Consider the following 13,261-nt stretch of genomic DNA (forward strand, 5'->3'; position numbering starts at 1 on the left):
CTGATGTGCTGAGCTCCGCCATCATTGAGGATGAGGATATTTCTGGAGCTTCCTCCTCCAATGAGTTGTTTAATTGTCCACCACCATTCATGGCTGGGTATGGCAGGACTGCAGAGTTTAGATCTGATCCATTGGTTGTGGGATCACTTACCTCTGTCGATCACTTACAGCTTTTGCAGTTTAGCACTAAAGTAGCACTGTGTTGTAGCTTCACCAGGTTGACACCTCATTTTTACTTATGCCTGCTGTTGCTCCTGGCATGCCCTTCTGCACTTTTCATTGAATTAGGGTTGATCCTCTGGTTTGGTGGTAATGGTAGAATAAGGGTTATAGATTGCAGTTGAGTACAACTCTGCTGCTGATGACCCACAGCGCCTTATGCATGCCCAGTTTTGAGTTGCTAGATCTGTTCAAAGTCTATCCCATTAAGCACAAGTGGTTGTGCTCAACACGATGGAGGATATCCTCACTGTGAGAGCAGGACTTTTGTCTCCTCAAGAAATGTGTGCTTACTCCTCCCATTACTGTCATGGACAGATGCATCTGCGACAGGCAGGTTGTTGGGGACAAGGTCTAATATGTTTTTCCCTCTTATTGATTTCCTTACTATCACTGAACTAGTCTAGCAGCTATGCTTTTTTAAAGTCATTTATGGGATGTGGGTGTCACTGGTTAGGCCAGCATGCATTGCCCATCGCTAGCTTCCCTTCCAAAGGTGGTGGTGAGTTACCTTCTTAAACCGTTGAAGTCCCCAAGGAGTAAGTACACCCACAGTGCTGTTAAGGAGGGAGTACCAGGATTTTGACCCAGCGACAGTGAAAAAACGAAAATATGTTTCCAAGTCAGGGTGGTGAGTGACTTGGAAGGGAACCTCCGGGTGGTGGGTTCCAAGGTATCTGCTGTTCTTGTCCTTCTAGATAGTATTGGTTGTGGGTTTGGAAGGTGCTGCCTAAGGAACCTTGGCGAGTTCCTGGTGTGCATCATATAGATGGTACACATGGTGGCCACTTAAGTCGGTGGTTGAGGGTTTGAATGTTTGTGGAAGGGGTAGCAATCAAGCGGGCTACTTTGTCCTGGATGGTGTTGAGCTTCTTGAGTATTGTTGGAGCTGCACTCACCCAGGCAAGTGGAGAGTATTCCATTACATTCCTGACTTGTGCCTAGTAGATGGTGCACAGGCTTTGGGGGGGGGGGGGGGTCAGGAAGTGAGTTACTCGCCGTAGGATTCCTAGCCTTTGAACTGGCCTGGTAGCCACAGTATTAATGTGGCTAGTGCAGTTCAGTTTCTGATCAATGGTAACCTCAAGGATGTTCATTGAGGGGGATTCAACAATGGTAATGCCATTGAATGTCAAGGGTCGATGGTTAGATCCTCTCTTGTAGGAGATGGTCATTGCCTGGTATTAGGCTGGTTTAGCTCAATGGGCTAGACAGGTGGCTTGTGATGCAGAATAAGGCCAGCAGCACGGGTTGAATTCCCCTACCAGCTTATCCGAATAGGCACCGGAATGTGGCGACGAGGGGCCTTTTACAGTAACTTCATACTTGTGATAATAAAAGGTTATTATTATTGTGTGGCACAAATGTAACTTGCCACCCCAGGCCTGGATATTGTCCAGGTCTTGCTGCATTTGGACACAGACTGATTCTTTATCTGAGGAGTCGCAAATGGTGCTGGACATTGCCGCAAACATCCCCACTTCTGATCTTATGACGGAAGGGCGGTCATTGATGAAGCAGCTGCAGATGGTTGGGCCTAGGCCACCACCCTGAGGAACTCCAGCAGTGATGACCTGGAGCTAGACAATTTGAGTGTCAATCACCACAACCATCTTCCTTTGTGCCAGGTATGACTTCATCCAGTGGAGTTTTCCTCTTGATTCCCATTGACTCCAGTTTATCTAGTGCTCCTTGATATCATACTCAGTCAAATGCTGCCTTGATGTCAAGGGCAGTAACTCACACCTCACCTCTGGCATTCAGTTATTTTGCCCATGTTTGAACCAAGGCTGTAATGAGGTCAGGAGCAGGTTATTGCTGAGTAAGTGATGCTTGATTACACTGTTGATGACTCCTTCCATCGCTTTGCTGATGAAGAAGAGTAGACTGATAGGGCGGTAATTGGCTGGATTGGATTTGTCCTATTTCTTGTGTACAGGGCACACCTGGGCAAATTTCCACATTACCAGGTAGATGCCAGTGTTGTTACTGAATTGGAACATCTTGGGTAGGGGTGTGGCAAGTTCTGGAGTACAAGTCTTCAATATTATTGCCGGTCCCTTCGGACCTGAACAGCTTGGTCTTGGTGGTACTACCAAGCCACTCTTAGTGATGGGCACTGAAGTCCTTACACCCAGGGTACATTCTGCCATCCTCAGTGCTTCCTCCAAATGGTGTTTAACATGGAGGAGTGCTGATTCATCAGATGAACGGGGGACGATACGTGATAATCAGCAGGGGATTTCCTTGTCCAAGTTTGACCTGGTGCAATGAGACCTCATGGGGTCCAGAGCCAATGTTGAGGACTCCCAGGATAACTCCCTTCCTTCCAACTGTATACCACTGTGCCGCCGCCACCTCTGTTGGGTCTGTCCTACCGGTGGGATAGGGCATATCCAGGGATGGTGATGGTGGTGTCTGGGGGATTATTTGTAAGGTATGATTCAGTGAGCATCACAATGTCAGGCTGTTGCTTGACTAGTCTGTGAGACAGCTTTCCCAATTTTGGCACAAGCCCTCAGATATTAGTAAGGAGAACATTCTAAAGGTCAACAAGGCTGGGTTTGCTGTTGTTGTTTCTGGTGCCTAGGTCGATGCCTGGTGGTCCATCGGGTTTCATTCCTTTTTGTTGTCTTTGGAGCAGTTGGAGAAAACGGAGTGGCTTGCCAAGCCATTTCAGTGGGTATTTAAGAATCAACCACATTTCTAATCTAGCCACACAATCCATTGTTTAAAAAAGATAAATCCCACGCCTTTTGTTTTCTATGAGTTATAAAACTGTTAGTCACGCTCATTGTTCAAATCACTCAGATTAGTTTCTATCTTGCAGTCTGTAGTAAAGTTTGTACACAAGAACGAAGATTGATGGCTTCTAACCTACAGCTAAAGGAAGTTATGATTCACCATGATGATGTCAGGTAGGCAGTCCACAGTAGGTCAGGGGGTCATAAGATTGAAAGGCATGTTGGAGAGGAAGGTCTGAAAGTTGTTAACATAAATATGAATGTTAAACGCATGCTTATGAATAATGTTAGAGAGGGGCAGCATATAGATGATGAAATTAAGGGAATTTAAGGATAGGCGTTTGCAGTCTCCAGGTATGATGTTGCAGGAAAAGCAAGAATAGCAATCGCAGGTCATGTGCTGACTGCCTTCGATGGATAGGAATGGAAACATACAAGAAACATGCGAGTGGTTAAAATCTGGAATGCTCTGCCTGAGAGTATTGTGGAGACGGATTCAATTGAAGCATTCAAAGGGATTTAGACTGTTATCTGAAAAGGAAGAGAATGTGCAGGGTTACAGGGAGAAGGCAGGGGAATGGTACTAAGTGAGCTGCTCATTAGCTGATACAGACATGATGGGCCGAATGGCCTCCTTCGGCGCTGTAACAGTTCTGCGATGTCAGAATTGCACATTGGCACAGGGTATTAGCACTCTTACATAGCACACTGCAGAGTGAGTGATCAGGTCCAATACCAGTTACTATGATTACTATGACAGCGATTTTCTGATCTCATCCCTGCCTTCCATGGGAAAAGGGAAAAGTTCAGAGAGTAAAATTTCCATGGAAATTCTCCCAATGGCCCAACATAGCTTTGATGCAAACAACCAGACAAACATGATCACATACACTGGGGATGATTTATATTGCATTCAGCCGAAGGAATGGGTGGGTGCCCCCTGAAAATCACAATGCTAAACTTCTGCTCATTTCATCTTTATGATCCTCCTGCTACCATTTCTATTTGGTCAAGGAAATAGGCAACCAGAACACGCCAGTTTAAGGCCAGAGTTTCATTAAAATATGATGTACATAGATTGCTAATTCAATTTTCAGGTACCAACAGTTGGAGCGCGCAAGATCAATGCTCTGCCCATTGGCCCAGTGTTGCAAGCGGCACAAAATAAATGGTATGTTTGTCTTCCCACTGACCTTTTTTGAATGATCGGCCTGGTTCCACAAAAGTTTTCCCTACCCACCTCACAAGATTGGGGTTGGGATGAGAGACGATGGGGGCGATTCTCCAGCCCAGCTCACACAGGCACAAATCGGGTTGTGGCCTGAGACTCTCACAAGAGAACCAGAAAGCATTTGCACCAGAGAGAACACATTTTGAGATTCTCCCCACCCCTGGCCAGCGAGGTGAACCAGATTAATATATTTAAATCTTCACCAACATATTCAAATTTGGCTACTAGCCGAAATCACCAGACCTCTTCAATTCTCCCACCCACCCGTGCAACAATGAAGCCAGCGGAAATCACTGGTCTCCAAAAACGGACCCCAGACATGATGACCACACTAGCGGGCTCAGAGGTCATTGAAGTCACCGGATGGTCAAAGACATGGCTGGAAAGTGTCCTCGCATTGCCAGGTTGGCACTGACAGGTCAGTAATGACAGGGTGACAGGTCTTTGCAGCCAGGTTGGCACTGCCAAGGGTTGGGGAGACGTGATCTGAAGAAGGGGGGGCCTTTGGCAACCCCAAAGTGGGATGTTGGTCACTTGAGGGGGAGCCTAATTACAGCAATGGGGAGGGGGGTTTCTGTAGGGTTGTCTTAAGATTGGGGCGCCATTTCTCTGAGGAGCTGGTGTCTTTAGGTCCCGCACACCTCATTCACAGCACAAATCACCCCGGCCTCCAAAATAATGTCTAAGTCTGGGTGGATTGTGATCTGGATTTCTCCGACCCACCCGGCATGAATCGCACTAAGTTTCCTGCTGGGGATCACACTTCAAAATATGTTGAAAGAATTGCACCCAATTTCTAAATCCTGGGTGGGATTCTCCAATAATGGGGCTATGTCCCCACTCCAGCGTCAAAACACGGGCGAATCACTCTGGACTTTCCTGAAGAAAGTCCAGAGTGATTCTCCGAGCAGAGCCCCGGAGTAGTCCTCGCAGCTCAGGCTGCCGATACGGGGCCCTGCACTTACAGTCGGGGGTCAGCGGCCTGCGCATGGCAGCGGCCTGCGTGGGCCACCCCGCGCAGCATGGCGGGCACACACCGCAGACCGGCTCCAAAAAGATAGTTCCACCCCCGCTGAGATTGCACGCCCCCGTATATCGGTGGCCCCTGATCGATAGCCTGGCTGTCTGTGAGGCCCCCCTGGTGAAGGATCCCTCAGCCCCACACCAGGCGGCCGCGGACTGGCTCCACAGCCGCCACTGGCCGTTCCCGACAGGCAAAACATGGTTAGAACCACGTCACCGGGAACTTGGCCAATTTAAGTCGGAGAATTGCTGCGGGGGCCTCTGTCAATGGCCCCCGACCTGGGGTTCGCGGTAATTCTCTGGGGACCGGAGAATCGCGAGAGAAGCGTCGGACCGGATTTTGGGTTTGATGCCCATTCTCCGCCCCCGTGCCAATCACAATTTTGGCTCGGAGAATTCCGCCCCAGGTTTGCCACGACATTTGAGAAAATTTATGCCCTTGCCAGACTCCGTCTGTGAGCTGCCTTGAAGTGTTAGTTTGGATTTGCTGCTTGCAAATCTCAAATGAAAATATGACCCAACAAGAAAATAGCTTCAGCCTCTGGTGAGTTTACCAGGTCTGGGACTCAATCGACCAACTCACACACCCCCATGGTCAGTCTATAATAGAAATTGCCACCGTTGCCCTCTCTGTTCAGGGCTTCTGACAATCTTGCGGCAAAAGAGGAGGATTTCCCTGTGATAATTTCCATTGGAAAAAACACCCTGAGTCATTTAAAACTTTAAGATATTACGGGATCCTTTTACATCGGAAAAGATTGGGCCAAGTGATACATTCAGCATAGGCAAGACACTATTCCTTTTTGTGGTGTGGCCTCCAGCAGCAGTTGGCGGAGACCACCAAGCAGGGGATCAATTGACCCCCTTGCATCCCTCCCTGCAGGGAGCAGGGTCTTTGTCAGGGTGAGGAGTAGAGCTAGATGTCATGAGACAAGTTAGAAAGTAGCCAGGAGACTTCCGGTTGCGGCGATGACCAGCTAAGCCGCACGTTTCGGCGGCTCCAGCTCGAACGGACCTTCAGGCTCTTTTAAGAGCCCCAACGGGCAATTTTTTCGGGACGAAACCCGGTGTGGGGTGAGACAACAGGGAGTCCCCCCCAACGAAAAAGAAAAATATCGGCGGCGGCCAGATCGCGGAGAATCCTCGAGGACAGGGGCAGAAGGAAAAAGGAGCAAGATGGTGGCGGAGGGAGCCCAGGCGACATTGGGGGCCGGACCAAGACGAATTTCTGAGACGGTGTGTGGAGCTGCTTAAGAAGGAGGTGCTGGCCCCGATGCTACAAGCAATTGAGGGGCTTAAGGAGACACAAAAGACCCAGGAGATGGAGCTCCGCGTGGTGGAGTAGAAGGTGACGGACAACGAGGACGAGATCCTGGGCCTGGCGGTCAAAATGCAGACGCACGAGGCGCTCCACAAAAAGTGCATTGAAAGGACTGAAGTCCTAGAAAACAGATCACGGCGAAAGAACCTTCAGATCCTGGGTCTCCCCGAGGGAGTGGAAGGAGCGGACGGTGGGGCTTACGTGAGCACGATGCTACGCTCGCTAAAGGGAGCTGAGGCCCCCTTGGGCCCCTTGGAAGTGGAAGGGGCCCATCGGGTCCCTGCGAGGAGACCAAAGGCGGGAGAACCACCTAGGGCGACGATCGTGCGATTTCATCGCTTCAATGACAGAGGTGGTTCTGAGATAGGCCAAAAAGGTACGAAGTAGTAGATGGGAGAATGCGGTGGTACGGGTGTACCAGGATTGGAGTGCGGAGGTGGCGAGAAGGAGGGCGAGTTTTAATCGAGCCAACGAGGTGCTACACAAGAAGAAAGTGAAGTTCGGGATGTTGCAGCCGGCGCGACTGTGGGTCACGCACCAGGAGAGGCATCACTACTTCAAAACGGCGGAAGAAGCATGGACCTTCATTAAAAACGAGAAACTGGATCAGAACTGAGGGACTGATGTTGGAGGGGAAACAACAATGCTGATGTATATAGAGATGTAAATTGGGAAGGGAGGGACACTGAGAAATGTGGGCGCCGGTGGGGGGGAAGAAGAGACATCGGCGGGGGATGGGGAATGGGAGTGGGGCGGCAGAAGGAGCTGCGCCACGAGGGGCGGGACGGCTCTAGAGAACACGGGGCTTACTGTTCTTGTTCCCGCGCCAGAAAGATGATGGCGGGAAGATAGGCGCAAGGTAGCTGGGAGTTCCCCACACGGGGGGGTCAAGGAGAGAGCGGGAGAAGCCGGGGTCAGTTGAAGTCAGCTGACTTTCGGAAGCAATATGGGGGGAGTAATCATGCTAGATGGGGATCTAGCCGGGGGGGGGGGGGGATAACTGGGTTGCTGCTGCAGAGATCGAAGAGGAACTGGTAAAAGAAAAGGTGGTCGGGCGGGAATATGCGCCGCCTGGGGAACGGGTGGGTGCGCGGAACCGGGACGTGGGACTGGCTTGGAGAGGGTGATGGCTAGTCGACAGGGGAGGGGGGCAGGCAGCCCCCCAGTTCGGCTGATCACGTGGAACGCGAGAGGCCTAAATGTGCCGATTAAAAGGGCCCGAGTGTTCGCGCACTTGAAAGGACTGAGGGCAGATGTGGCCATGCTTCAGGATACGCACCTGAAGGTGGCGGACCAAGTTAGGTTAAGGAAAGGATGGGTGGGACAGGTGTTCCACTCAGGGCTGGATGCAAAGAACAGAGGGGTGGCCATACTGGTGGGGAAACGGGTGTCATTCGAAGCTAGGAACATCGTAGCAGACAGCGGAGGCAGGTATGTGATGGTGAGTGGCAGACTGCAGGGAATGGAGGTCGTGTTGGTTAACGTATATGCCCCGAATTGGGATGATGCGGGATTTATGAAGCGGATGCTGGGACGTATCCCGGACCTGGAGGTAGGAAACCTGATAATGGGGGGGGGGGACTTCAACACCGTGTTGGACCCAGGGTTAGATAGATCTAGATCTAGGACCGGAAGAAGGCCGGCAGCGGCCAAGGTGCTTAGAGGGTTTATGGACCAAATGGGGGGAGTGGATCCGTGGCGATTTGTTAGGCCGATGGCCAAAGAGTTCTCCTTCTTCTCCCATGTTCACAAGGTGTACTCCCGGATAGATTTCTGTGTTGTGGGAAGGTCACTGAGCTCGAGGGTGGAAAGAACTGAGTACTCAGCCATAGCTGTTTCAGATCATGCCCCACACTGGGTGGACCTGGAACTAGGAGAGGAGAGGGAGCAGCATTCACTCTGGCGACTGGATGTGGGATTACTGGCGGATGAGGGAGTCTGCGGAAGGGTGCGGGGATGTATCGAAAGGTACCTGGAGGCCAATGACGACGGGGAGGTCCGAGTGGGAGTAGTATGGGAAGCACTAAAGGCGGTGGTCAGAGGAGAGCTGATCTCCATCAGGGCCCACAAGGGGAAAATAGAGGCCAAGGAAAGGGAAAGACTACTGGGGGAGATTTTGAGGGTAGATAAAAAATATGCGGAGGCCCCGGATGAAGGACTATACAGGGAGAGGCGACAACTCCAGACGGAGTTCGACCTGTTGACCACAAGGAGGGCGGAGGCACAGTGGAGGAAGGCACAGGGGATGAGATATGAATATGGGGAAAAGGCGAGTCGCCTGTTGGCCCATCAGCTGCGAAAGAGGACAGCGGCGAGGGAGATAGGGGGAATTAGGGATGAAATGGGAGCTACGGTGCGGAGAGCAGGGAAGATAAACGAGGTGTTTAAGACCTTTTACGAGAGACTATATAGGTCCCAACCCCCGGAGGGAAAAGAGGAGATGCGGCAGTTTTTGGACCAATTAAGGTTCCCGAGGGTGGAGGAGCAGGAGGTGGAAGGCCTGGGGGCGCCGATTGGGGTGGACGAGGTTACCAAGGGGCTGGGGAACATGCAGGCAGGGAAGGCCCCGGGACCAGATGGGTTCCCAGTGGAATTCTATCGAAAATATGTGGACTTGTTGGCCCCGCTGCTGGTAAGGACCTTTAACGAGGCCAGAGAAGGGGGGACCCTACCCCCGACAATGTCGGAGGCGACGATATCGCTAATCTTGAAGCGGGATAAAGATCCACTGCAGTGCGGGTCCTATAGGCCTATCTCACTGCTAAATGTGGACGCCAAGTTGCTAGCAAAGGTGCTGGCAACGAGGATAGAGGATTGTGTCCCGGGGATGGTGCACGAAGACCAGACAGGGTTCGTAAAGGGGAGACAACTAAACGTCAACGTGCGACGGCTATTAGGGGTGATAATGATGCCCCCAGCAGAGGGGGAGGCAGAGATAGTGGCGGCAATGGATGCAGAGAAGGCATTTGATAGGGTGGAGTGGGAGTATCTATGGGAGGTGCTGAGGAGGTTCTGGTTCGGGGACGGGTTTGTCAGCTGGGTTAAACTCCTCTATGGGGCCCCAACGGCAAGTGTGGTCACAGGTCGGCAAAGGTCGGAGTATTTTCGACTACACAGGGGAACAAGACAGGGATGCCCGTTGTCCCCATTACTGTTCGCGCTGGAAATTGAACCACTTGCCATAGCGCTGAGAGACTCCAGAAAATGGAGAGGGGTAATTAGAGGGGGAGAGGAACACCGAGTGTCACTCTACGCGGATGACCTACTGCTGTATGTGACGGACCCAGTGCGGGGGATGACAGAGGTCATGCAGATATTGAGGGAGTTTGGAGATTTCTCGGGATATAGGCTTAACATGGGAAAGAGTGAGCGTTTTGTGATACACCTTGGGGACCAGAGTAGAGGGATAGATGGCCTACCGCTAAGGAGAGTGGAAAGAAACTTCCGATACCTGGGGATTCAGATAGCCAGGAGCTGGGGAACCTTACACAGACTCAATCTGACACGGCTGGTGGAACAAATGGAAGAGGATTTCAAAAGGTGGGACATGCAGCCGCTGTCACTGGCGGGCAGAGTGCAGGCAATTAAGATGATGGTCCTCCCGAGGTTCCTATTTGTGTTCCAATGTCTCCCTATACTGATCACTAAGGCCTTCTTTAAAAAAAATAGATAGGAGCATCACGAGTTTCGTGTGGGCAGGAAAGGCCCCGAGGGTAAGGAGGGGGTTCCTACAACGTAGCAGAGACAGAGGGGGACTGGCGTTGCCGAATTTGGGCGACTACTACTGGGCCACCAACGTGGCGATGATTCGTAAATGGATGATAGAGGGAGAGGGAGCGGCGTGGAAAAGATTGGAGATGAAGTCCTGCAAAGGGACGAGTTTAAAAGCACTGGTGACGGCGCCACTCCTGCTCTCCCCAAAAAGATTCACCACGAACCCAGTGGTGGCGGCAACATTAAGTATCTGGGGGCAATGGAGGCGACAGAGGGGTGTGCTGGGAGCCTCGGTGTGGTCCCCGATCAGGAACAACCATAGGTTTGCCCCAGGGAGGCTGGATGGAGGATTCCAGAGCTGGCACCGGGTAGGAATCAGGAGAGGGAGATTTATTTATAGACGGGACATTTGCGAGCTTGGGAGCGCTTGAGGAAAAGTATGAGCTGCCCCGGGGAAATTTCTTTAGATATATGCAGGTGAGAGCGTTCACAAAACAACTGGTGAGGGAATTTCCGCTGCTCCCGACACAAGGGATCCAGGACAGGGTTCTTTCGGGGGTGTGGGTCGGGGAGGACAAAGTGTCAGAGATATAACGGGAGATGAGAGAAGAGGGGGAGGAGCTGGTGGGCGAATTGAAGGGAAAATGGGAAGAAGAGCTCGGGGAGGGTTTGTGGGCTGATGCCCTAAGCAGGGTAAATTCCTCTTCCTCGTGTGCCAGGCTTAGCCTGATCCAATTTAAGGTGCTGCATAGAGCACACATAACGGGAGCAAGGTTGAGCAGGCTCTTCGGAGTGGCGGACAAGTGTGGGAGGTGCGGGGGAAGCCCGGCGAACCACACACATATGTTTTGGTTCTGTCCGGCGCTGGAGGGGTATTGGAGGGGAGTGATCTCAAAGGTGGTGAAGGCCCGGGTCAAGCCAGGCTGGGGGTTAGCTATATTTGGAGTAGCGGATGAGCCGGGAGTGCAGGAGGCGAAAGAGGCCGATGTCGTGGCCTTTGCGTCCCTAGTAGCCCGGCGTAGGATTTTACTCGTGTGGAAGGAAGCGAAACCGATTTGTAAGGGAAAAAATTGTGTTTGAAAACTTTAATAAAATATATTTTTTTAAAAAGAAAGTAGTCAGGAAAAAGTCAGGACTGATGAGTGGTAGTATGACAGGAGCCTAAGGCAACCTGAAGCCCCTGAGGGTGGTTGAAGTACAAGGAAAGAAAATTGGGGCCTAGTCAGACTGACTTGCAGTCTGAGAAGCCTCATAAAGAAAGATGGGAGCATGATAGTCACCAGGGGTTGGCAGCGCCTGAACACATCTGGTGAGAACTGTGTTGAGGAGTCGAGGCCCTGACTAGACAGAGAACTGAAGCATCGGTGGTGAATATTCTCTATAAATAGTCGTTTGTTGGACTTACGCTGCCCCTTGACGATTAAACCAATTTTGATTCGAGTGGAATAAAGGAACCTTGTCCTTTTAACCTTTGTGCTGTTTGTTTGCTGAAACCGTACGTTGTATTTGGACCTACACCATAAATTAGTGAACATGTTAAATCAAAAGCACTAACATTTTTAGCATGATAATTTTACTTGTCCTCTTTTTGAATTCTGACCTTTTCAAACTGCAGCATGTATGGAACTTTGAGCACCATAAATATTACTGTACATTAAAACTAATAAAAGAAAAACAAAGTTACCTTTGCCCACCAGCTAGACAGCATGAAGTACGTGTTCACATTCTCTTCACCAAACTGTTCAGCTACATAGAGTCCCAAGGAGCCATATTTGTCATAAATGTTTCGTTTGGTTATATCTGACAGTATTGAATGAGCATTGTTGATCTCTTTGAATTTATCAGATGCATCTGGGTTGTCAAGGTTTTTGTCTGGATGGTGTTTCAAAGCGAGTTTTCTGTGGAATGTGACAATCAGGTGATTTAAATATGTCTAAAAACGGGCTGAGCAATGCATATCTTAACAGTTTAAACCATTCAAATATATTCAAAATTGTTATTGCAAGTTTGCACAGTTCCCCAATGCCACACACTACAACGGGTAGACAACGCAATCATAGGTTTCTGACATGTTGGCTGCTCTTAAGCCAGTTGCAAGTTGAAAATAGCCTGAAAAGTGATATCTCCTACCTTGCCTCTGGAGAAAGATTTGACCTCAACTTGATCCCTTCATGAGAACTGAACAATCCAACAAAATCATAACTGTGAACTTGTTGCCAAGAGATTCCTGGGGCTTCTTTTGGTTTAAAAAAATATATTTATGGGATGTGGGCGTCGCTGGTTAGGCCAGCATTTATTGTCCATCCCTAGTTGCCCTTCAGAAAGTGGTGGTGAGTTGCCTTCCTGAACTGCTGCAGTCCTTGAGGTGTAAGTACACCCACTGCGCTGTTAGGGAAGGAGTTCCAGGATGTTGCCCCAGTGACAGTGAAGGAAGGGTGGTGAGTGATTTGGAGGGGAACCTCCCAGTGGTGGGGTTCCCAGGTATCTGCTGCTCTGGTCCTTCTAGATGGTAGTGGTCGTGGGTTTGGAAGGCATTGTCTAAGGAATCTTGGTGAGTTACTGCAGTGTATCTTGTAGATGGTACACATGGCTGTTCGTCAGTGGTGGAGGGTTTGAATGTTTGTGGAAGGGGGAGAAATCAGGCGGGCTGCTTTGTCCTGGAGTGGGATTGGTCATCATATCCACAAAATGAACCCTCGAATCCCCAATTTAATAATTTTCCGAAGCTCTCCAGTTCCAAGAAGTCTGTCTTTGAATTGAAAAATTAAAAATGTCACTCGATTATTTAACAAAGGAACGTGGGGGAAATCAGGATTAATAGCAAAAATAAAATCATATGCAATTGGAGAAAACCTTGTGACAAGTATTAAAAATTATTTAGACATGGTAAGGATAAAGGGAATATACTCTGATTGGTGTGATGTGACAAAAGATGTTCCCCAGGGAATGCACTGGGGCCTCAACCATATACATCAGGTGATTTGGATGAAGGAAGGAAGAGTTTTTTAA

General features: G+C 50.1%; 1 protein-coding gene across 4 annotated transcripts in view; it reads right to left on the reverse strand.

Moving 5' to 3' along the window:
- The window catches only part of dnajc5b (DnaJ (Hsp40) homolog, subfamily C, member 5 beta), a 271,865-nt gene that overhangs the window by 18,074 nt on the left and 240,530 nt on the right, over positions 1-13,261 (reverse strand). For all 4 annotated transcript variants that reach the window (XM_072467665.1, XM_072467667.1, XM_072467664.1 and 1 more), the window contains one exon: positions 11,937-12,150. In XM_072467665.1, the coding sequence (XP_072323766.1) occupies positions 11,937-12,150 (214 nt within the window). The remainder of the gene's footprint in view (positions 1-11,936; positions 12,151-13,261) is intronic.

The sequence above is a fragment of the Scyliorhinus torazame genome, chromosome 11 (genome assembly GCF_047496885.1).
Source record: "Scyliorhinus torazame isolate Kashiwa2021f chromosome 11, sScyTor2.1, whole genome shotgun sequence".
Taxonomy (NCBI): Eukaryota; Metazoa; Chordata; class Chondrichthyes; order Carcharhiniformes; family Scyliorhinidae; genus Scyliorhinus; species Scyliorhinus torazame.